A 25,291-nucleotide genomic window follows, 5' to 3' on the forward strand; every position below is an offset into this window, starting at 1 on the left:
ACCTTAGTAGAGTTACTCACATGAGTGTTTGCAGAATAAAGCTGGATAACGAACACCAGTTTTTTTTTAAAAAAGATAGAAAGTGTATGTTAGGGTTGTATATCTTCCAGGAAACAACCATTCCCAGAAAACCACTGAATTTTTTTTTTCCTTTTAAGAAATAGATTATATTTAAATACACATGCACCCTGGCTGAAGAGCATTTTCCTTATCCAGTCATTCATTATCAAGCAACAAAATTAAACTAAATGTCAACATTTTTTGGTTATGTCTGCCCCAGAATAATTAAGCAGCTTCCCCTCAAAATCTTTCTAGGGCACCAGCTGCAAATAAGAATGAGTTTCCATATTTAATAAATTCTATTAACTACACACACATCCATGTAACATTATAGGTGAACAGGCCCTAATTAAAAGCATACACCATCTGCTGGTTTGTGGCAGCAGGGTAGCACTCCATAACCACCCCTGGTTCCTGTGATTGAAATGTATTATTTATGAGCTCTTACAAAAATATGTCACTTACCTCATGGAAACTGCATTAAGAGCTGGATGGCACCATCTAATGGTATGGTAGTGAAGCAGGTTGTTAATCTTTTTTCTTAAGAATATTCTTTTTGAGATAGATAGATAGATATATATATAGGGTGGAGAGAGGGGTTAATGATCAGATTTCCAATAGTTTCATGTTGAACCTGAAGCTTGCATTTAATTTTTTTATGAGATTGAAAAGTAACGTTTGAAAATATTAAGCTATTGGAGTGGTTTTCATTGTTTTTTACTTTCTGTGCAAAATGTTTAAGTTTGAGATAAATATGTTTATTGGTGTGAGGCATTTTAGATGGTGATAGACAATAATAGTGTGAATTACAAAGATATCTGAAAAGGATCAGCATGCACCAAATACTTCTATTATCTGGCCTCTCATAAAAATACCTACTGATCAATTGAGAGTGTCTTTTAACAAAAATGAAATTCACCTAGTGTTTGTAAAGGGATTTATTGCAGACTGAACAAAGATTATTTATTGGCTTTTGAATATGGTGAGAGAATTCTGATCTGTGTTTCAGATGGCCCTTGGGACCTAAAGTTTTGCACATTTTTCTGTGTTGCCTTGCAAGGGTGGAGGCCACATCCTCTTTCCCACCTGTTAGTGGGACTAAGGGCACGGTTCCTCGAGTGGAAAGCAAAATGCACATTGAGAAAAATAAAACACCTTTTTGAATGGCTGATTCAGCAGCTCACCTTTGGTGACTTCCAGGTTACAAATTGATGTATGCAGTGGTTAGCATTTTGCCTGATGACCCTTGGAATGCCAGGAACAAGAATCAGTGCACTGATTCAAATCACTCTTGTGGTTCATATGACAAGAAAAGAGGAGATTGAAATATGAGTGCTACAGAGCACCAGGATAACTAGCATCCAGCAGAAGTAGTGCTGTTGTGCTACTTGTACTTGTACTAAGGCTTTTTCTTTGTAGTGCCAAGCAGTGCTGCATCTTAATAGCAATAACAGGCAGAGCAATAATGATTGGACTTTTCTTCTGGCTACTTGTATTGTTACAAGGAGACCTTTGGTATTAAAAAAAAGTAACCAGAGAGCATGTAATGACACCCTCCAGGTAGTTGTACTTAACTTTTTAAAAAAAACACCAAAAAAACCAAAAAACCTGCCTTGGTGAAGAAAGTTTAGACAACACGGGGGCTTTCTATGTTTCTCTTGGTACTGTTAATTATTCTGTTTCCAGTGATGAAACCACCATCTTTCTTGCCACACATTAGGTAAGGGTGTGTAGAGGAGTAATTCTACAGTTTGTTTGTGATTCCACCATATGTTTATAATCTACAATAACATTCGAGTCTGTTGGCCTAGAAAAATGTTTATACATCTCAGAGGTGATGTACACATGAAGAAAATTGAAGTATATGAAGCACAAAGTTCTTCCACATTAAGTTCTAGTGAAGCTGGTTTTACAGTTCAAGGCCCTGACCACTGCTTTATAGTATTGACTAGGGCATGTTAGGATTTAACCTGAACAGAGAGAGAGAATATAAAGTTTGAACCAGATAAATGGGCCATTAGCGTGTACAACTGTTTGTTAATATCCTCAACAGCATTTTACTACAGTAGCCAAACACTTTAAAACTTGTTTTGATGTCAAAACTCATACACTTACGGATGCTTTTTTTTTAACAATGTCTAGAACATATGCCATCAGAAGGATAAGAGATGCCTTCAGAGAAAACAAACATTTAAAGGATTCAGAAGAGATACAGACACTAGTGAATAAAGCAAGAACAAACCTAGAGATTATTCATCGACAGGTAAGCATACTTTAGTTCATCTCTTTTGCTTAAGAATTGTAAAATGCTGAATAACATGTTCTCCCCTAAAGGGTGTAAGTCCCATGCCAGTTTACGGAAGGGAAAGAGAGATCCTGTACAAGTATTATTGTTCACAAATGGTGGGGAGGCAGAGTAAGGGAGTGAGTGACTGGCACAGTATTCAGTTCTCCTTGATTGGAAAGATTTAAGCATGAGTCCCATTAGTACTAATGGGATTCTACATACTATTCTCTAAACTCCTTTACTGTCCCTCTTTTTTCTGCTCTTCAGTCCTCTGCTGCCATGTGTTTTGTCTTTCCTTTGCTTTGCTTTTCCCTGTGTTGTGTTTTCTCTTGCTCTCTTATGTCCATCTCCTCATCCCTTCTTTTTCTCCTTCCCCCATCACTGGCATATTAATATGCTCAGGGGAGTGCCAGTAGCTTAAGCCTCCTTTACTCTATTTTTGCCCAATTTGAGGCACAGTCCAGTATGGTGTAGAAGCAGAAGCATATCCAGCCTTAACATGTTTTAATAAGTTTGTGAAAATATTTTTTGCCTGTTTGCACCCCAGATATCATTGATTCCTGTCCACTGTGTTCACACCACTGTGCACAGGGCTAAGGAGGGTAGCTAGATGATTCCTTGGAAAACACATCAAACTTAACTGATTAATTTTATACATAATGTATGATAAGTTGTATCTGTAAGTTCCCTCTAGCCTCTTACTTCAGAAATAGAGCCTAGCTTACCATTTTCTTTCAATCCTCATGATTATTTTACATTTATTTATATTTTGTAGGCTTTCTTTGCAAGGAAAGGGGCTAGAAAGATTTTTATTTCAAGCAAAAGCTGAGATTGTTCTTCAAATTTATTTCTCCCACGTCAGGGAGGGTCTGAGGCTGCAGGTTTTATGGAGCCAAAGGACAGCTCTAAATTAAAAAGCTGGAAGACCTCTTGCTAAGTAGAGTCAACCATTAACCATTCAATAACAGCAGAAGAATACCTCTGATATTATTTGTTGAAAGAAGGTTTGTTCTTTGGTGGGGGAGGAGGTCGCACTCATATGACCTGCTGTTTGGCACTAACAAGCCACAAATGATTCAAATTCATAGGTGTCTTCTAATTTTGGATGCCTTAACATTTAGGTATCCAACTGGACACACCTATGACCTAGCTTTCACTGGTCCCATTAACCTAAGTGGAGCTGTTGGTGCTCAGGTCCTGCCTGTGTCAAGTTCAATATTCTCAAATTGAGGCAATTATATTTGGAGGCCATGCTTGGGAAAATTTGGTCCTTAGTGATTTGGTCCAAGGTATCACAGTATGTCTGTGACAGAGCTTGGAATAAAACCCTGCTCTCCTTATTCTGAGTCCTGTGCTTCAACCATATAATATTTATGTGACCAGTCCTCCAAAATCTCAATGGGGCTTTGCAGAATTGGGTCTTGGATCTTATTTCATGTCAGTTGACATGGTGGAGAAAGGAAGAAAGCACTTTTTCTAACCTAGCTGGTGAAAGAACACACAAAATTGGTTGGGTCCTTCAAATATGTGCTTTTGTTGTTTTGATGCCTAAAGAAAAAGGGAGCAGGGAGATAACAGTAGCAAGTTAGGTTAATCTCTGTTCTACATTCCCACTATCTCGTTTGGTTCCTGTTTATAAAATAATAGGTACCAGGTAGCCACTAGCAAATACAGTTGTCATATTTTTTAAGCGACATTGTCACAAGATGACCATTCAGTCTTTGTTTGGATCCATGAAAACATTTGTGTTTAAAGTTTATTCAAAACACAATAATGACTGTTGTCATGACATCAACAGAACCATTTCAATCCATTCATTTTGTTCGCCTTGTTACTCTGAAGTATTCACACACAAAAATGAATTTAATAAGAGATGATCTCGTAATTGTCAATCTAGAAATAATCCTCTAGGGCCATATTTTGCCTTCAGCTATGAACATGCAAATCCCGGTGAAAATGGCTCAGACATATAAAGACACAATTACACCTGTCGGGGGAAATTTTCAAAGGCACAAAGGGCATATACTTAAGGCGAAGATTTTGTCACAGATATTTTTAGTAAAAGTCACAGACAGGCCACAGGCAAAAAAGAAAAATTCACGGAAGCTGTGACCTATCCATGACTTTTATTTAAAAATATCGCTGATAAAATGGGGATCTGAAGGTCCCCACACTGCCTGAAGCAGGGCAGGGGCTGCGGGGTATCCCTGCCGCCTGCAGCTCCGGGGGATCCCCCACTGCCTGTGGGGGCCAGGAGCTGTGGGGTGCCCCACCTCTGGTGTCAGCCAGGAGCTGCAGGGGTTCTCTGCTGCCTGCGGTGGCTGGGAACTCAGGGGTTCCTGCGCTGCCCGTGGCGGCCGGGAGCTGCGGGAGTTCCCCCACCACCGGCAGCTCCAGGGACCCTGCTGCCCATGGCAGCCGGGAACTGCGGGGTACCCTGCCACTTACGGCGGCTTGGAGCTCCAGGGGCTGCCAGAGGCGGCAGGGGTACCTCACAGCTCCCTGACCCCATGGGCAGCGACTTCCATAACTAAATCGTAGCTTTACACTTAGGCACTCAACTCCCACTGATTTTCAGTTTGGATTTTCACATTTGAAAATTTCCCTCTTTATATTTAAATTTTAAAATAGTCTTAATTTGTAATGGCTTGATACACATAACTTAAATGCATTGTAAATCAGCAAGATCATTTAGAGATCTATATTTTTCTCTTCTACAAAACCATTTGTCTGTTTCTCAATTTTGTTCTTTAATTTGTCTTGACTATCTTCACCTTACATTTGCTATAGGAAGACCTTAATCAGTTACTACGTCTATAGCTTTTAAGAGCTTTTACTCTCCAATGGGGTTTCTTTCATGTTCTAAGCAAACCTGCTGATTCAAAAAACATCTTTAATTCGATTGCATTTGAGATCACTCTGTGTACAATTTCAGGGAAAAATATATTTAAAAAGCAGAGGATTTTGTAGAAATGGAAGGGGAAATTCTTGTCAGATATGGAATATTTTCACTATTTTGGAAGTGTTAATTTTATCTAAGCATTTCTTTGGACACCCTTTTAATTTTTTTCTTCTTTCAGACAAGATAGAATCTCTCTAAGTCTGACTGTCAAAGGGTGTATATGTATCTATATACAGATATATTTTTATTGGAGTAAAAATAATAGCAGATGGTATGTGGTGAGGCTTCTCTTTAAAAACATAATCTAATAGAAGGAAATGAGTTTAGCAAGTGAATTTCAGAGATGTCTGAGCTGTGGGGGGCTTTGAATGTTGATATTTGGGATAACTGAAGCTGTATTAGTCTCTATCAAATGAAAAATGTATTTCTAAATAAGCAAAAGTCATTGTCAGTGTTTTATTGTGGAACAAATTATATACATCAATGCTGTCAGCACTTCATCTATAAAGCAAGCTCTAAATATTAAGAAACAAGTCTCTGCTTTGTCCTAAAGTACACACATAAAGTAGGGTGAAAGTACAACAGACCTAGAGTTTCTTCCATTCTGTGTCACACTTACAATCATCTGTTCCATGAAAAACACCGTTTTTGCGTGACTCACATTTCTCTAACATCTTGATTGTTTATTTTCAGTCTTATTTTAATTGAACAATTTAATTAATGAAGTGAACTGACATAAAATAATGGGTTTATATTTAAAACCAACCCTAAAACATATATTATATAAATTGTTTTGGTTTTTAAACACAAAAGCAATGAAGCAAATATTAGATGTAGTGTGCATTTTTGTAAGTTTGGGGATTTATTATAATATAGCACATCTGGTATTGCTGACTTTTTCATTGCATGTCAATAGAAATTAAATAATATCCCAGCTTGCTGACAATTTGTTGTTACTGTGAAATCAAATTTACATGCTAATTTATGGTTTAGTCATCAAAGTGACCATTGAAGTATAAGGTTCATAAATAACAATTTTAATCAGTCTAGTGGGAAATGTGAAATAGTGACAGATTACTGTCATTTCATGTCAGTTACCACAGTATTTTCCTGAATGTTTTAAAAGGAGCTTTATAAAGCTATAAAGCATGGAGAAACATTAATCTCAACCTCTGTCTTCCCACACTTTCCTAGTTATTGGTTTTGATTTGAAAATAGGATGGGTAAGGGAGGGAGCAGCTCACAGATTCTTTTCTGCCCATAGCACATGGTATGGAGGTTTTTCTTGTGTCTGGTCTGCTAACAGCAGAGAAGGGGATTATACACTGTGACCAGCGTATTGTCATCATTAAAAGAGTGGAAAAGTTGCAGTTGTTAATGCCAGCATACAGTCAGCTCTAGAAGAGCACTGTAACTTTAATGTAAAATCCTTTGTATGTGGAATGAGTTCTACTGTCACCACTAGTGTGATATGATGTCTGTCACTTGCTTATCAAACTATTTCTATTTATGCTCCCATGACTTCTCTGAAAAACTATTACTACTGTTTGAACATGAGGGGGATTGGAGAGGCTTCCCTGAAAAAAAAATATTGCTTTTGTTTAGATTGAGGGTTTATACAAGCCACTTTGAAGGCTCATTTGTGTTGTGTGTGTTCAAGTCCTAGCTAGTTCTCTTCATGACATCACAACAGCCTTTGATTTTCACTGCACCAAAATGAAAATCTGTATGGGACCAGTGTGTTTTGGTTAAATGCCTATTTTAATCCACAAAACTATTTTTTATTATTATTATTTTTCATCCTACAAAAGACTTCTTGAAGGCTTGAAACTTGAAGGCTTTAGTCTTCTAGCTCTACATTTAAGAAGGAATTACTCTGGATTTCCCACCAGATATGAAGACTACAGTACCAATCATTCTTGTTTTGACATCATATCACTGAAGTACCCTTCAGTAAAAAGGTTTGGAGGCCTCATTGCTTTTGCTTGTTCTTTCACGTAGTCCAAACTGAGGAGAATTGTACTTTATACAGAAGATTCTCTTGCAGGGTGACCAACAATACGTCATAAACTTCTGGAGGAGCACTATGTGAGGGTTTCCCTGATTAGTGCTAACTTATCTTCCAGGTATAGCCATACTCTGAGTGAACAGATGGAGAGTAATGACTCCTCTCTTTAATATCGTTTGAATTGTTTGACTTTGCTTTTTTATGTATATGAATGGAACTGTAAGAAGAATGTTTGTGAGCTATGACAACTCTATTTAATGGGCTGTGCTTATAATACTAAGTACCAAACACTTAAAATATTTTTCACATTCACAGCATATAATTAACCTCTTCTAATCCTTGCAGTATTCTTTGGGGTTGGTAAGCATTATCCCCATTATATTGAGATGAAAACTGAAGCAGTGTTGAGTGATACAGCCAGAGTCACTGTCAGATCCAATATTAGAATTCAGGAGTTCCTATCTCCCAGTCGTGTGGTTATGCCACACCTGTCTTAATCTTGTAAGTCTTGTTTTTTTCATTGCAATTTACTGTAATTAGTTGACAAGTATATTTCAAGTTAGAACCTCTGTTTGTGTATACTCTACCGTTAGAACAATTCTTCTGGATTAATAGTTTGCTTTTTGAGTTACATTATATCCAGTACAGTAGGGCATATCCAGAGTGCTTGACCTTTTTGATGCAGTCATTGCCAATATGTCCCCTCAGCAGTGTTATGGATGCAAGCAACAACTTGGTGGTACCAGAGGTTGTGACTGATGAAAGTACTAGAACAGCACTGATATTATTACGAATCAGTAAGAATATATCTACAGCATAAAAAATGAAGCATAGAATATTTTGAATCTTTTCTTCCTTTCAGCACCTCCTAAGTGGTTTGGTTAAATGGTAATCTTTTAGTATTGTATGTGTTGTTGTATTCAACATTTTTATATTTTTAATGTTCACAGGTTTTTAGAGAATGTTGGAGGGGCACAGACAATTTGAAGTGTAGTCAGTTTGAAAAGCAAAAATTAAATTTTGCTTAGGTTCTGAACTTGCTTTTGGATCCCACTGCCAATTTTTTTTTTGGTTTTACCACCATATTTTCCTGTTGTTTTACACAAATGGGGCTGACTGACTATATGGGGGGAACAATGGAATAGGCTCATACAGACACAAACTAACATAATTGAGAAAGAAGATTTTTTTTTCCCTCTGATCTTTTCAGTTCTAATAAGCTTAGTTTTACTTGCAACAGTGGTAGGTAAAATATTTTGGGAGAAGTGGGCAGGTACTTTTTCAGCATTCAGAGTGCTGGGTCCAATCTACAAAATCTTTAATGGACTTGGAGTTCACCATCATATAGACCTTCTCTCCCTGCAAGAGAACTACTTAGACTACGAAGCATTAGAGGCAGAATGCACTTAGCAGCAGAACCTTGTATGAAATTTCTTGCTAGTAATTTTAATTTAAGTCTATAGATAAGACAAACATTTAGGGTTTTTTTTCCCTCTTGTTATGTGAGAGTTGCAAAATTATGTAATATCTTTGGTTATGTAATGGCAATACTGTAGCCAAGAGCACAGCATAGTTGGAGAGAGCCTTGAACCCCCATTCAGAAGGTTGTTTGAACACCCACAACATTGTTGAAATTTGTACTGATTACTGTTGATGCTGGGGGTTCATGAACCAAAAATCTGAATGTTTCTGTTGCTACTGACTGCAAATTATCTTTGTACACAAATGAGGTTTCTTTTTATCAGATTTGCTACTGGGAAAAAACATGTAAAGGTGACAAATGAATTTACTGCTTGCTTCAACAGGCTCATCTGAATTGATTTTATTTTAACTTTTTAACTCTTGCACATAATTCTAAACTTTACAAAGAAAAATATCTCAGAGTGCCTGTAATTATCTCCCCGGAATTGAAAAACTCCACGCAACATAGAGTGATAAGATTGCTAACGTAAGTTCTGTATCTCTGAATGGAAAACCTGCTTTCCCCTGTTTTTCCAGATAATCTACAGTTCGGATGGAGTATATTTCCAGGGAAGGGAGTGGGCATTTGTTTGTTTATTTGGCTTTGATCATTTCCCCTCTCCCTCTTTTTCTCTACCCTTTCCTCAGAACCATGTATGTTGTTTATCTCCTTATGTGGAAGCCAGAAACAAAAGCACATTGCTCTCTCCAAGAGCCTTTCTGCAAGTCAGCTAGCAGAGTGATTGATAGTCAGTAAGCTTGCACCTTTTCTTTTGATGGTGACCCAGCATATTTTCCTATCTCTGCTGGCCTGGGAAATGGAAGCCCCAACTTCATCCTGAACCCAACTCTCCTGCATATCGACATGCTAACCCATCCCTGTTGGCTTTTTTTAAAGCCTAATATTGATTACTTTTTTCCACTCTGTTCTTTTGGATAGCTCTCCCAGCCCTGTGGATCTCAGTGAAGTTAAAAAAAGGTGTGTCGTCTTTTCTCCGCAAATGTATTTACTAATAGCTTTCCTCTCTTGGTGGTTCATTACCATTTTACCTATGATTTTTGTTGTCAGAGATTAGTTATTTATTTGTATTACAGTAGAGACAGTCCCTGCGCCAAAGAGATTACAGTGTAAATAGACAAATCACCGGGGGGGACACAATATCTCCATTTCACAGAAGAGAAACAGAGATATTAAGAACTTTCCCAAGGTCTTACAGGAAGTCTGTGGTAGAGCTGGGAGTTGAATCCAGATCTCCTGAGTCCCAGTCCAGTACTTTAATTGAAAGACCAGTCTTCCTCTTGGTTTGCAATTAATTGCAATTTGGCTCACCTGTCTTTGAACTTTTTTACATATTCAAGCTTGTGCTGATTTTTATCTTTCATTTGAAACTGAGCAAACCTTGTTTGTTTCATTTAAATTGCACTTAAGTTTGAGTTCATTTGAAAGGAGAACTCAAGAGGTGCAAATCTTTGTGAAATGCAACTGCCCCTGTTTTAAGCAGGCACCCTAGAAGCATGCAGCAAGAGGGGGAAGCATAGAATGAAGAAGTGATTAAAAGCCTTACAATGGCTGAATTTTCAATATTGTCCCTTGGAAAGAGGAGTAGGTGTTCTCCTTGCTGACACTTAACACAGTGGTCAGTGAGGTAAGAAAAATCTAACTAATAGTGTTTTGTATTAGAATTTAAGAATATGCACATTTTTTGTCTTTTAGCTGGTCATAGCTTTGGAAAAAAGGGGTAGGGTGGGATACAGGAAGTGAACTGAAGTAAGAATAACTTAGAACACGCTTTGATAAATTTGAATAAAAATCCAAAGGGATTAATGTTTGGTCCGTCCCAGGACATTATTAGCAAGGTGAGACCTGCTTCCGACCAGTCTTCTCAAATAGTTTTTATCTTGGCATATGGTATAGTATTAGAGAATATGCAATATTGTAACAGATGCAAAAGCCCAGAGCTGTCACAACAGTTTAATTTCAAACATCTGAATGTGCAGGAAGTGTAACAGACATTATACCCTTCTTCAGGTGATATCGCTCTCTAGGTTACACCTGTTCCAGTCTCCAGGGCAATGTTAGTCTTTAGGCTTTCAATCTAACACTCCTGATGGAAGACAAGGTTGTATTTTCACAAATGATTGTTGCAGTTTGCTCTGTGACTAAACTCCAAGTGACAGATTCTATATGTAATATTTATAAAAAACAAAAACAGACCCTACATTGAGGTAACCTTTAGGTTGTGATACCTGCCATCAAAGACCAAGGCAATTCAGAGATAAAGGGTTGAAATCCAGTCCATCCAAAATAAGTGTTACAATGGAAATGCGTATTTTGAAAACATGCACTTTACATCTGTAGCAAGTATCTCTGTGAAAAATGACTCTGTTTTTGCAGCAGCTGCTTGTAAAATTCATAATTTTGACCTTTTTGAAAGATTATTTACAATAATATAAAAGTGATGTGAACATTTTATGGAGGTACACAACTTCTCTTACTAGGGTGACCAGATTTTCAAAGTGATGGGGAGGATACATGCTCACAGAAGGGTTCAACAAAAAGGTGGTGGTAGGTGTGAGGGCGGTGTACCAAGGAGAGTTTGACTTTTGGGAGGTAGGGAGAAAATAAGGGGCCCACTACTCCACCTTTCTTCTCTCAATCAAAAACTGCAAAGCAACCTTGTCCTCCTTAAAACTCTCCTTTGCCATGATGCCTGAAACAAACTTGACAGTGGTTAAGCAGCTGGTGTGGCGAGACCGCTGCCTGTCATGCTGACCACTGTTGTTTCTGGCTTACCTTGTGCTCCTCCGTCTGTTGTCTCACCTTTATACTTCAATGGTAAGATCATTAGGGCAGGCAACATCTTTCATATATGTTTCTACCTAGCTCAGTGGGCTTAGGACCTCTATACACTTCCACAATACAGATGAATAATAATAATATAGCACTACCCAGAGTCAGTGAGCATTTGAGTGTGTGTGTGGGAGAGGGCTATATATAGGAAAATGGCTCATTTAGGAGAGAGGAAGTCAGTTTGGCAATGTGTTAGTGGAGGAAGTCAGTGTTGGTACTAGACGCATGCTTGCACTTAGCCAGCTCTAAATTTCACCAGCTCAGCAGGCCAGTGGCTCTTTGAGATGGCTGGAATCTGTGGAGAATTCCATTTTTGTAAATTACAAGCATGAAAATAGGTTGGTTGGGTCACGTTCATGTGTCTGTCAGGTATGTCAGATGTGTACATTTTTGTTCTGTATGTCCTGTGTGTGTACACACACATCATCTAAATGGTGAATTCACATGAGGAATGTGAACAGTTGTTGTTATTTCCCTGGCCAGCTAGATAATGTATACATATGTACTGTCGGTGTACAGTAAATAGGCACATGTGCATACACACAATATGTATAAGCTCTTTGGAGCAGGGACCATCTTTTTGCTCCCTTTTGTATCGCTCCTAGCACAATGGGGTCCTGGTCTATGTCTGGGACTCATAAACACTATGGCAGAAAAAAAAGTAATAATATGCTCACAATCTATTGTGTCTGTGTGCAGATTGTGTATCCAAATACATTGATCTGGGTTATTTTAACCATTTCGTCAGGTAATATGTTTAATCAGAGCATCATATGACCTGACCAGTTAGCCTTTCATGTTAATACTACAGCACCTTGTTTGTACTTTGCTTACTTTTAATGTTGACCCAGTGCTCACCTTGTCTGTTTTAATGATTTTAATTTAAAGTACCTTGTGTCTCCCAGCAACCTAATTTCCCTGTGCGTTTCTCAGTAGTGAATACTTATTGATGGTCATTACTCTCTAACTGCTTGTGCCAGGGCACCTCTGGGAGGTTAATCAATCTTGTGCTTTTTTAATTGACATCAATAATGTGTTTACATTTATCAGTATTTCTTAACTGTCAAGTTATAACAGTGGAACATCAATAATAAATCACGCCAATGGTGAACTTCAAACATGAGAGTTTTAAGAGTCTCCTTAAGCAATTTGACATGTTGTAAATTGCTTTGGAGTGATTTGTATGTGCTGTATGGGAAGAGGTCCAAAAATTGGTATGTAAAATACTGTAGAATAAATAACATTAAGGAACCAATCCATTGAAATGACAGTAGGATGGTTTTTGCCATATACATTATATACTATTATGAGGAAAGAGGAAGCAAATTTTTTAAGGGCTAGCTTAAAGGCCCCAACCAAGATTGTGAACCCATTGTGCTATGTGCTGTACATAAACATAGTAGGAGAAAGTCCCTGCCTTGAAAAGCTTACAAACTAGATGAGACAAAGGCTGGGTGAAAGGAATTATTATTCCTACTTTACACATGGGAAATAAGGCACAGAGAGATTAAGGACTTGATCCAGATAAGCACATAAACACATGATTAACTTTAAGCATGTGAGATGTCTCATTTAAATGAATGAGACCATTCATGCTTAAGATTAAGCATATGCTTAAGTGCTGTCCTGTGTTGGGGCTTAAGTAACTTACTTGAGGTCACATAAGAAGCTTCTAGCAGGGCTGAGAATTGAACCAAGATCTCCCAAGTCCAAGTCTGGTATCTTAAGACCATCCATTCTCTTTCTTCTACCCCCACTAGCTTCATGCAGTAATAAGCTGCACATATGACAATCATCTAAATGAGAGAGACCTGGCAAAATGCTGACCATGCTATTTGCTTCATTCATAGTGTTTTACAGACTGTCTTGAGGACAACTTCCAAATTAAAGACATGATTAATGAGAATGGGGAAAAAGGAAATGGGGGGAAGAGGTAAAGAAGGTTGAATACTTGACAAGAAGATAACACTGAGCACCAAATAGGAGTTAAAAATAGCACCAGTGAAGCAGCTATTTACTTCCTTCCTAATTTTACATTTCATGATTTTTTTTATTTAGCTCCTATGATTTTAAAGGTAAACTGCAAAGCTTTTATGGTAAATATATGCAACAAACATTTAAGATCCTAACCATTAACAGAATATGTTGTTATTAGACTTTAAAACTACAAACTTAAAAAGAAATTATCCTTACAACTTACCTGGTAAGACTGGAGTTCAGGGTTTTCCATGTCTCATAGAAGGTATTGTTCATTATTTTGTTATTTATAAATCATTTATAGTGCTATGGCTTTAAATGTTTCTTTACACAGAGCAAGAGAGAGGTATTCATTTCCTTAAAGATCTGACCATCTAAATCAAACTAAAACAACAAATGCATAAGCCAGGACATGAGACAATGGTTCAGGAGTGAAAGAAGGAGATTATTAATGATGACAAAAAGGGTTGGGGGTTGCATGAGGATCTCTTCTTTGAAGGAGCAGAGAACAGGAGTACACTGTGGATGAGGACAGGGAGACTGTTCTAGGCATAGTGGCAGCTTGATAAAAGGCGCAAAGTTGAGTAGAAAAAATGAAAACGGGAGAGGAGTAAGATGAAAGTATTGAAAAGAGTAGGAAATACCAAGATTATCTAGATCTCTGTAGATGAGGAGAAGCTTTGAATTTGATTTAGGAAGAGACAGAGAGGAATTGGAGAGTTTAGTGGGTGGTCAGAGCAGACCAGTGGTATTTTGGGCCGATGGTGAGAGTCGTGGAGGGCAGAGGACACTAACCAGGGTGAGAGATCAGACACCCATTAGGGACAATGATTTTGGTGGGAGGGGGATAACTCTATCTGAGCATTTATACCAAGTTGCCATCGTTGTAATATCTGAGCAACTTTTGCAAAGTGACCAATTTAAAGAAGCAACAGCAGCAGGATTTAGCGAACGAGTGGGTATGGTAGCGGAGAAAGGAAAGAGGAGAGAGAAGAGTCACAAGTTCACCGAGGTTCAGTCCTGGGGGATGGGAAGGTTTGATTAAACATCCAAAGCTTGTTCCTGCATCTATGGAAATCCGTGGCAGAGCTCCCACTGATTTCAGTGATACAGGAACAGGTCCCCCAGGCTTTAATGGTCTTTGACTGAGTAGCCACTGCAATTTTAGTTCCTCAAGATCCTGAAGTGTAACACCAAGGTTCTCTCATTTGAAAAATATTGGTTCTAGATAGATTCTTTTTATTTACTAGTTTGAACATATGAAAAAGGACAACCAAAATGACAAGACAGCTGCCATCTCAGTGAACTGAATATTATTGTGGAGACCTGGCATGTTCCACCTATCATGATTGAATCAATGTGAAAACTGGGACTCCAGTTCCTGTATTTCATATTCTCTTCTAGCTCTCTAAAGAATGACACACAAAACCCACTCTAGGGAGAGCAAGAGATTTTACTGTTATGTACTATAAAGTTAAAAGGTTTCTACTATCAAAATAGGCTGTTAAATAGCATAAAGAACATAAGACTAAATGGTAAAAATCTTGTAAAGTTCAGTTTACTATTCTGGCAGCCATTCTGCTGGCCGCTTGTACTTTTACACAAATGTTCAAAGTAGTGAATAAAAAGAATCTGTCTTCAAATGAGAGGACATTGGCAAGACAGCCTTCAAAGGAACTAAATTACAGTGGTTACTAAGTCAAAACCCATTAAAACCTAGATGTTTAATCAATCTTTTTATCAAGAGTAAAGCAAATCAGAAAGCAAAGGAGCTGACATTTAATGTATCATTGCAGATTATGTACATTCCTTGACTGTACAGAAGGATGTGTTGTGGGGACCTTGTGTGGAGAAAGCAGATCTAGAGTCAAAGGCATGCATCTCTTAGTTGGAAAATGAGGACCTATGTTCACAGTAGGGCTCAAGTAGTCTTTGCCAAATTGGTTTGAAACATGTTAAACCCTTCAGATTGACTCAGATTAAACATGAGACTAATTTAGATTAAACCTGCTTTGTCTGACTCAAATGAAGAAGGTGAAATCTTATTTAAATTGAGTTTAAAAACAGTGTTTCACACACTGGCCACCAAAACCATGTTTAAAATCAAAGTAGCCTGAACTTCGTTTTAAGCCAGTTCAGCAAGCAGGTTTTTCAGTACAGTATAGGCACGGCCTAAATAATAACAATGGTTTCTGTTCCTGATGTATTAAAATGTTTTGAAGCCTGAGTTAGGTTAAGAAACATTGTGTTTGGACCTGTGTTTTTTTTATTGTATTAAGAGATGACACAGAGGCTGCTGAGAAATGAGGACCTGTAACAAATATCATTGCATAGCGGTTTGCAGGCTAAAAAGTGAGCGTGAGTCTCTTGCCCCAAAGTCTGCTAGAAGCAGTACGCTGGTACTCATCCAGTATTGGTGCTTCATGCTTTTGAGTGAAATTTTCAGAAATGTATAAGTCCCACTTTCAACAGTGACTTGGGCACTTAGGAGCCCAAGTAACATTGAGAGTTAATGATATTTAAGTTCCTAAATCACTTAGGCACTTGCACATTTTACCCTTTTCTTAGTAAGTTTGCCACCATTTCCCACTTTATTAATGCACACTCTCACTTGAATGGAGCAGCACAGTGTAACAGCAGGCTTCTTGTTTCTCACACCTTTTTATACCCATTAATAAAAGCACAGAACATCTCTCTCTCTCTCTCTCCCCCCCATACTCTCGGGCTGAAAAGCTGAGTATTTTCGTTTCAAGTAAATACCCATCAGCCCTGCAGATCTATCAGCAGTAGTTCTAGGGGGTAACATGTAAGCAGCCCAATACATGAATGACCTGAGAGCGGTTCTGAGTACCTGCAGCTCCCATCATGATGTTGTGGGAGGTGATACTATTTATTTGCATGACAGTAGCACTTAAGAGCCCCAGTCATGGACAAGAATCCCATTGTGCTGGACGCTGTACAGACACAGAACAAAAAGACAGTTCTCGTTCCAAACCTTTGAAAAACTCCTATCCACAGACTTTAAGCATACCTATTCCCCCCTTTTTTTGGGAGCGGCGAGGGGGAGAGGTAATTGTACCAGTTTACCAGATAAAGGGGTTGATCTTTAGGTTCAGTGCAGAGCATTTACCATTCCTACTGAAGTCAACAGGGGTTTGACACAAGTGATATGTGATAGTTTACTGTGAGTACTGGTAGAATATGGTTCATTATTTGTGTCCTGTTAATTTATTTGAATTTTTTTTTAAATTGTGTACCAAAATAGCAATAATGAATTCAGAGTACTGAACGTGTTCATTTAGTTTCTTAATTTTTTCAATCCTTATTTGCTGCTTGCTTGCTTAAGATTTCGTTTGAAATGGTAAAAATTAGACTTTTTTTTACTTCCTGACTCTTACTGTAAAACACAGACAGTGATACCGTGTTTCTAATATAAAAGTGTTATTAAACTTAGAGAGAGGGAGGGAGAGTTCTGACGTATTTTTATAAAAGAAAACAAGGATAGGAAAGGTAGAACACAGGAGCAAAGAGACCCAAAGTTTCCCACAGTATAGTAATAGATATGACCTTTAATATTGAGGCCTTTGGATCAAAGTTAAGTTGGCATTAAAATTTTCTAATAAATTCCCTGCTGAATCTCAGGGTTTTTTCCCCTCAAAGTTAATTCAATAAGGTCACAATAAAGCGAGTGCTGTCTGTGTTATTGTAATTGCTCTCAGCAGGCTGGTAATATTATTGCACAGAAGTGCCAGCTACTGTGCTTTTATTTCTCTCTTCAGCCACACTCCTTCCTACATACTCCCTTCCCTCGTCTCTCAAGTCCACCCCAAATAGGAAATGAAGCTGTTTTAAATGCCATTTGCCTCTCATTTAAAATGCTTTTACAGTGATGCTTTCCTGAATCCTTTTCAGCTGAAAAAATAAAAGCTTTAGTTAGACTTCTTGTAGAATAACTGGAGACTTTTATTTCCTTTCTTTAATTCTGGTCCAACCTTTAAGCACTGGATCCAGCCTTTAAGTTCTTAAGTAAAGGATGTTATTTCTAAACACAAAGGGCTTGGTTCATCTCATGTTGGTTTGACTCTCTGAGGGTAGCAAATTGACAGATATTTCAAGAGTTTTTGTAAGACTCTGGAGGATGGCATAGTCATGGGAAACCAGGTAAAATAATAATGTCTTTCACATTCTTCTGCATATTGAGACATACGTGGTTGTCCTGTTTCTGTAAATTATTTCTATCCATGCCCAGCCTGGATTCTTGAATAGAATAATAAATCTGATATTTCTTGTCCTGTGGAATGCAAGTTTACGTGTGACATTCATGAATCTACTAGTAGAATATTAATCTGGGCATAAACCATTGCAATGAATAAATGGGTACACAGAAACACTGTGATCATTGCTCTTCGCATATGTTATACAACTGTAAATTGATATATAAGTGTTAACATGAATTTGGTTTCACTTATTTTTGTTTATAGCTACTATTGTGTCCGTAATTTGGACACTGTTGCTTGGATCCTAATTCCCAGATGCAACTTACTCCTCTCCTTCCTCAAACATTTGGTCTTAAATAAAAATACAGATTTGGTTGATCTGGGTAACATGCAGTGTTGTGTGAGAGGCTGCCCACGTTGTAGCCAGCTTTTTTCATCTATTGCAGAGATTTTTTTAAAAAAAGAAAAGGAGTACTTGTGGCACCTTAGAGACTAACCAATTTATTTGAGCATGAGCTTTCGTGAGCTACAGCTCACTTCATGGATGCATACTGTGGAGACTGCAGAAGACATTATATACACAGAGACCATGAAACAATACCTCCTCCCACCCCACTGTCCTGCTGGTAATAGCTTATCTAAAGTGATCATCAAGTTGAGCCATTTCCAGCACAAATCCAGGTTTTCTCACCCTCCCCCCCCCCCCCACACACACACAAACTCAGTCTCCTGCTGGTAATAGCCCATCCAAAGTGACCACTCTCTTTAAAATGTGTATGAAAATCAAGGTGGGCCATTTCCAGCACAAATCCAGGTTTTCTCACTCCCCCACCCCCCTCCAAAAACCACACACACAAACTCACTCTCCTGCTGGTAATAGCTTATCCAAAGTGACCACTCTCCTCACAATGTGTATGAAAATCAAGGTGGGCCATTTCCAGCACAAATACAGGTTTTCTCACCCCCCCCCCTTTTTTTAAAAAAAAAAAACACACACACAAAAACTCATTCTCCTGCTGGTAATAGCTTATCCAAAGCGACCACTCTCCCTACAATGTGCATGATAATCAAGGTGGGCCATTTCCAGCACAAATCCAGGTTCTCTCACCCCCCCACCCCCATACACACACAGACTCACTCTCCTGCTGGTAATAGCTCATCCAAAGTAACCACTCTCCCTACAATGTGCATGATAATCAAGGTGGGCCATTTCCAGCACAAATACAGGTTTTCTCACCTCCCCCCCACACACAAACTCACTCTCCTGCTGGTAATAGCTCATCCGAAGTGACCACTCTCCCTACAATGTGCATGATAATTAAGGTGGGCCATTTCAAGCACAAATCCAGGTTTTCTCACCCCCCCCCTCCACACACACACTCACTCTCCTGCTAGCAATAGCTCATCCAAGGTCAGTTTGGCCCACCTTGATTTTCATACACATTGTGAGGAGAGTGATCACTTTGGATAAGCTATTACCAGCAGGAGAGTGAGTTTGTGTGTGTGGTTTTTGGAGGGGGGTGGGGGGGTGAGAAAACCTGGATTTGTGCTGGAAATGGCCCACCTTGATTATCATACACATTTTAAAGAGAGTGGTCACTTTGGATGGGCTATTACCAGCAGGAGAGTGAGTTTGGGGGGGGGGGGCGGAGGGTGAGAAAACCTGGATTTGTGCTGGAAATGGCTCAACTTGATGGTCACTTTAGATAAGCTATTACCAGCAGAAGAGTGGGGTGGGAGGAGGTATTGTTTCATGGTCTCTGTGTATATAATGTCTTCTGCAGTTTCCACAGTATGCATCCGATGAAGTGAGCTGTAGCTCACGAAAGCTCATGCTCAAATAAATTGGTTAGTCTCTAAGGTGCCACAAGTACTCCTTTTCTTTTTGCGAATACAGACTAACACGGCTGTTACTCTGAAACCAGAGATTTTTTAAAATACAGTATTTGCTTTAGATTATGATTATTTTATTACAGTAGCACTTGGGACCTTCAATGAAATATCAGTCTCCCATTCTTCTAGGCATCATACAAAGATGTTTTACAAATACAATCCTTGATCCAAAATGCCTGCAATCTGTCCTCCCCTAACTGCACCCTTTATCTGTTAAAATCTCCCTGTGTTACATCAGGATTCTGAGTATGCAGTTTTGAAATTTAAAATGGAGGTTTTTGCTTGCACCACTGCATCATACTTTTGTGAATAGTAACGAAAGAGCACACTTATTTGTCATTTTTTCACCCTATTTCTCTATTGCTTATTATTTCTCTTCACCCTCCCATGCACTTTTTAAAATTATTCTTGTCCCACACTCTTGGTCACGCATCATACCCTACTGGTACAAAGTGCACTGCAGTGTCTGCATGTTGGATGAACTTCCAGTGATCAAAAGCATCACTTTCACTGTGTTTGAAGTTTCTGCCAGCCAAGTTACAAGCATCTTGAGGTCACTCCTGATCAATAACTCTTTATTGCTCTTTATTTATGGCATACACATTTTAATTTATAATTCCAGTTGCTACTTGGGATACTCATTTTTGGTAGCAGAGATGTGATACGACTAGTGAAAGCAGTATGTCCCCAAGATGAAAGGATGCTACTGACCCAAAAAACTTCAAGAAGGTTGATTTGGAACCCTGCTGTGGTTGGAGTCTAAGATACGTTAAGGTTGCCCTGAATCAGTGTGGCAGATGATCAAGTTGTTGCTTTGCGAATTTAATAATTAAGCATTGCTGTGACAGAATTTCTATTTAAATTAACATTTTTGATTGATTCTGCACTTCAAAAGTTCAGTATTGAGATTATAGCAGTGTAGGATAAAGAACTCACATTTTCCAAAGCAGTTTTCCCTGTGGCTGAATCAGGTCATTCTAAAGTTAACCTGAATGTTGAAAAATCCATTTGGACTACATACAATAAAAGCTTTTTAAATGGGCATGCTGGGGGAACGAGGGGGTGCCGGTAAATTAAAAATGCCGATTAACTCAGAGAGAGGGGTTTGAAGGGAGGGGGAAGAGGTGGCCACGGTGCAGGGTGTGGGAGGGTGTAACAATGCGGCCTCTGGTGGGACACAACTGAGAGTATCAATTCAGAACCAATGGCTTAGAGCAGGGCAGTTACAGCCCAAGGCTGGGTTTCCTTTACTATTAAGGCACACCAAACCAGCCAAACAGAGAGGACTTTGGTTTTACCCTATTGACTAACCATAAGTCACACAAGCAATTCCCTTAGGCGCTCCAGTTTCCCAGTATCACCACCAGCACTGCTCCTTATGGGAATGACTGGTTATGAAAACCAATACCCCAGTGAAAAAAAGGTTCTCCCAATCCCAAAGGACCAAGCCCCAGACCCAAGTCAATATACAAATCAGATCTTATCCACAAATCACGCTGTTGCCGATCCTTTAGAATCTAAAATCAAAAGATTTATTCATAAAAAGAAAAGTATAGATGAGAGTTAAAATTGGTTAAATGGAGTCAATTACGTACAGTAATGGCAAAGTTCTTGGTTCAGGCTTGTAGCAGTGATGGAATAAACTGCAGGCACAAATGAAGTCTTTGGAGTACATCCACGTCTTGGATGGGTCATTTAGTTCATTGTTCAGAGCTTCAGCGTAGCAAAGTTCCTCCAGAGGTAAGAAACAGGATTGAAGAAAAAATGGATGGATTTTCAGGGCCGTTTATATCCTCTGCCATGTGGAAGGACATCCCTTTGTTCTTACTGTGGAAAATCACAGCAGCCAGGTGGAGTTTGGAGTCACATGGGCAAGTCACATGTCCATGCATGACTCAGTTCTTTACATGTAGAGCAGCCATTGCTTACATGATACCTTGAACGTTCCCAGGGAGGCTCCTCATATGTGAATTGGAGTCTCCCAAGGTCCATTGTCAGTTAAGTGTTTCTTGATTGGGCACTTAATCTGAAGAGTCCCTTCTCAATAAGATGGCCAAATGCTTCACTGGTGCTACTTAGAATCAAACACATTGAAACACAAGTACATAGCCAATATTTATAACTTCAAATACAAAAATGATATATGCATAATCATAACAGATATCATAATCATAACCAGCAAATTATAACCTTTTCACAGACACATTACTTGACAACCTTTGTACAATATTTGGTGCAACTATAGGACCTTGGTTGCAACAATGATCTATACGGTCACAGTTCATGTCAATAAGTCACAGAGGGGCTGCAGGGCACGGGCTTGGAGGGAGTTTGGGTCCGGGAGGGGGCTTGGGGCATGGGAAGGGGCTAGGGTGTGGATGTGGAGGGCGCTTCTCTCTGGTGGCTCCCTGCAAGCGGCTTCCCATCCCTGGTGCTGCTGGCGGAGGTGGAGACAGGTGACTCTGCAAGCAGGCATGCTGCCTCCATCTGCAGGCCCTGCCCTCTGCAGCTCCTGTTGGCCGCAGTTCCTGGCCAATGGGCTGGAAGCCGCAGACTCACCACTCAGGGAGAGGGGACGGAGGCAGCATGCCCTCAGAGCCACCTGGCTGTGCCTCCGCCAGCAACAGCAGAGATGGGGAGCTGCTTGTGAGGAACCTCTGGAGGTGAGCCCCCGCCCCCCCCATCCGGCACCCAGAGCCCCTCCCAAGCCCCCTCCCGGACCCAAACTTCCTCCAAGAGTGCACCACGCAGCCCCTCCCACGTTCCAGCTCCCTGCCAGCCCCACACCAACCGCACTGTAAACCGGACTTTCAGTGCAGATCAGAAATGCCGGTTTATAGAGCTTGCCAGTTGGTGAAGTGCCAGATAAAAGATCTTTTGCAGTATTAACCATAAAAATATCAGTCACGTTGTCCTTTGTTAAGCTAAACAAATTACTTGATTAAGATGCTATTTAGCACATATTGTTTTAAATAGTTTCCTAATGGGACCCTTCCTTCAGCCATCTTACAGGGTTTCAGATGATGCATTTGTCCATTATTCTGAAGCTAGCTGTGGCTAATGTTTGATCTGAATGAAAACCACTCAGCACTTCTGAAAATTAGGCCACTTATTTAAATTTCTAAATAAGGATTTAGGAACCCAACTTTGGACACCAAATTTTGTGACGGGTTCAGTCACAGAGAGCCCCTTGGGACTGTCACCTGATGTGCTGAGACTACCTTTGAGCCCATTTTCCCTGCCAGCTTGGGACTTCAGAACCCTGCCTTGTTGAGCCTGCTGCAAACACAGACCCAGGTCTGAACCATGTCCCGCAAAGCTGCAGACTTAACTGAAAACAGCTTAGCAAGTACTCCTGTCTCCAGCACCCAGACACACCCAGTTCCCAATGGGGTCCAAACCCTGAATAAATCCGTTTTTACTCTGTATAAGCTTTAAACAGAGTAACTCAGAAATTGTCTGCCCTCTATAACCCTGAGAGAGAGATATGCACAGCTGTTTGCTCCCCCGGGTGTTAGTCACTAACTCTGGATTCAATAATAAGCAAAAGTGATTTTATTAAATATAAAAAGTAGGATTTAAGTGGTTCCAAGTAATAACAGACAGAACAAAGGAAGTTACCAAGCAAAATAAAACAAAAATGCGCAAGTCTAAGCCTAATACAGTAGGAAACTGAATACAGATGAAATCTCACCCCCAGAAATGTTCCAATCAGCTTCTTTCACAGACTGGACTCCTAGTTGGGGCCAGCAATCACTCACACCCCATAGTTACTGTCCTTTGTTCCAGTTTCTTTCTGGCATCTCTTTGGGGTGGAAAGGCCATCTCTTAAGCCAGCTAAAGACAAAATGGAGAGGCTTCCAGGGCCTTTTATATTTTCTTTCTTGTGGGTGGAATTCCCTTTGTTCTTCTGTGCAAAGTCACAGCAACAAGATGGAGTTTGTAGCCACTTGGGCAAGTCACATGTCTATGAATGATTCAGTTTTTTGCAGTTTTTTTTTGTTGTTTACATGTTTACATGTTAGTTTGAATGTTCCTAGGAAAGCTCAGATGTGGGTTGGTGTCTCCCAAAGTCCATTGTCAGTTAAGTGTTTCTTGATTGGGCACTTACTGAGAATAGTCCTTTCTCAAGAAGCTAACCAAATGCTTCACTGAGGCTACTTAGAATCAAACACATTAAGATACAAGTATGTAGTCAATATTCATAACTTCAAATACAAAAATGATACAGACAGCATAATCATAACCAGCAAACTACAACTTTTCCATAGACATCCCACTTGGCCTCCTCTGCACAAGATCTGGTGCAACCGTAGGACCCTGGTTGCAACAATGATCTATATGGTCACAGTTCATGTCAATAACGTTACAAATGTAAAAAATCTAAACCTAGCCTCTGCACCTGAGAGCTCAATATCTCAGTATCTTGCTTGTACATCTTCTTTCAGGTAGTTTGGTTAGTTCCTAAGTATATGCTAAAAGAAGTTTTAACAATAAAGATAGATTGACTGTTGCATCCCAATCATAACAACTTACATATGTATATCATTTTATTCTGAAAATTCCCAAAGCATTATACAATTATAATATCAATGAAACACATCCTCCCTTTACGTGGAAGGCTACCTACCAATTATTTGTTTTATTTGCTTGGATTCAGTATTTTCAAAAGCCTGTCCACGCTCTAGGTATTCTCACAATTAAATTCAAACCCATAAAGGAATACAACCCCTTATCTTAATACAAATATTATTCCTGTGGGAATTCTGTGCCAAAAAATAATTAAAATTCTGCATACAGTATTTTAAAATTCTGCAAATTTTATTTGTCAAAATAACACTATATAATCACACCAGTTTCAATTATTTTGGTTATTTATTTCAAAATACCAGTCAACACGTATGGCTGTAACAATACAGACACACACAAAAATTCCCCCATCAGTAGAGAGTTAAAGAAACCCCTACGGCAACCCCAGTTCCTGTTCCTCTGCCCCTTACCCCCCTCCCCCGAGCGCAGCCAGGGGCAGACATTCACACACCCAGAGCCCAGCTGCCCGCACCCCTCACCCCCAGTGCAGACACTCACGTCCCTCCCTCTCCCCAGAGCCCAGCCATGGGGCCCTTGCCAGCCCAGACACTAAAACACCCTCCCCCTCAGAGCTCAGCCGCGCCCCTCCCCCCTAGACATTCTCACCCCCGACCCAGCTGCAGGGGGCCCCCCAGCCCACATACTCATACTCTCTACCCCCAGAGGCCTGCTGCAAGGCCCCCTTCTGGCCCACAGACTCTCACCCCTACCTTCCTAGATCCTAGGGATCCAGAGGGGGAGAGAGCCTGATGCTGGGTTCTAGGTTTGCATGGAGTTTCTTGCGCACTCCGCCTCCTTACTTCTGGGCATGCTGGGTACTGCAGCTGCTGGGAACCCTCCAGCTCCCTCCCCCCAGCCTTGTCTTCTGTTTGTGAGCTGGGCTCTGATGGGTCCAGCAGTCCCTATAAGCGGCCAACATCTCTGCCATCCATTGGGGGGGGGGGGCCGGAATTCTGTGCGCACATTAATTTCTGCAAAATTCTGCATTGTGCAGTGGTGCAGAATTCCCTCAGGAGTAAAATATATATCAACCTTCATGGCCCTT

The 25,291-nt window shown here is 39.8% G+C and overlaps 1 protein-coding gene across 5 annotated transcripts in view; it reads left to right on the top strand.

The window, feature by feature from the left end:
- Nucleotides 1–25,291, top strand: part of LYRM4 (LYR motif containing 4) — a 146,232-nt gene that overhangs the window by 36,625 nt on the left and 84,316 nt on the right. For 4 of the 5 annotated variants that reach the window (XR_012157341.1, XR_012157342.1, XM_073332141.1 and 1 more), the window contains exon 2: nt 2,203–2,323. Coding sequence is in view for 3 of the 5 variants with exons in the window: in XM_073332141.1 (XP_073188242.1) it covers nt 2,203–2,323 (121 nt within the window). In the remaining 2 variants the exon portion in view is untranslated. Of the gene's footprint in view, nt 1–2,202; nt 2,324–7,060; nt 7,759–25,291 lie in introns of those variants that run through there. The other variant, XM_073332142.1, reaches the window with a different exon arrangement.

Source organism: Lepidochelys kempii, chromosome 2 (assembly GCF_965140265.1).
Source record: "Lepidochelys kempii isolate rLepKem1 chromosome 2, rLepKem1.hap2, whole genome shotgun sequence".
Classification (NCBI taxonomy): Eukaryota; Metazoa; Chordata; order Testudines; family Cheloniidae; genus Lepidochelys; species Lepidochelys kempii.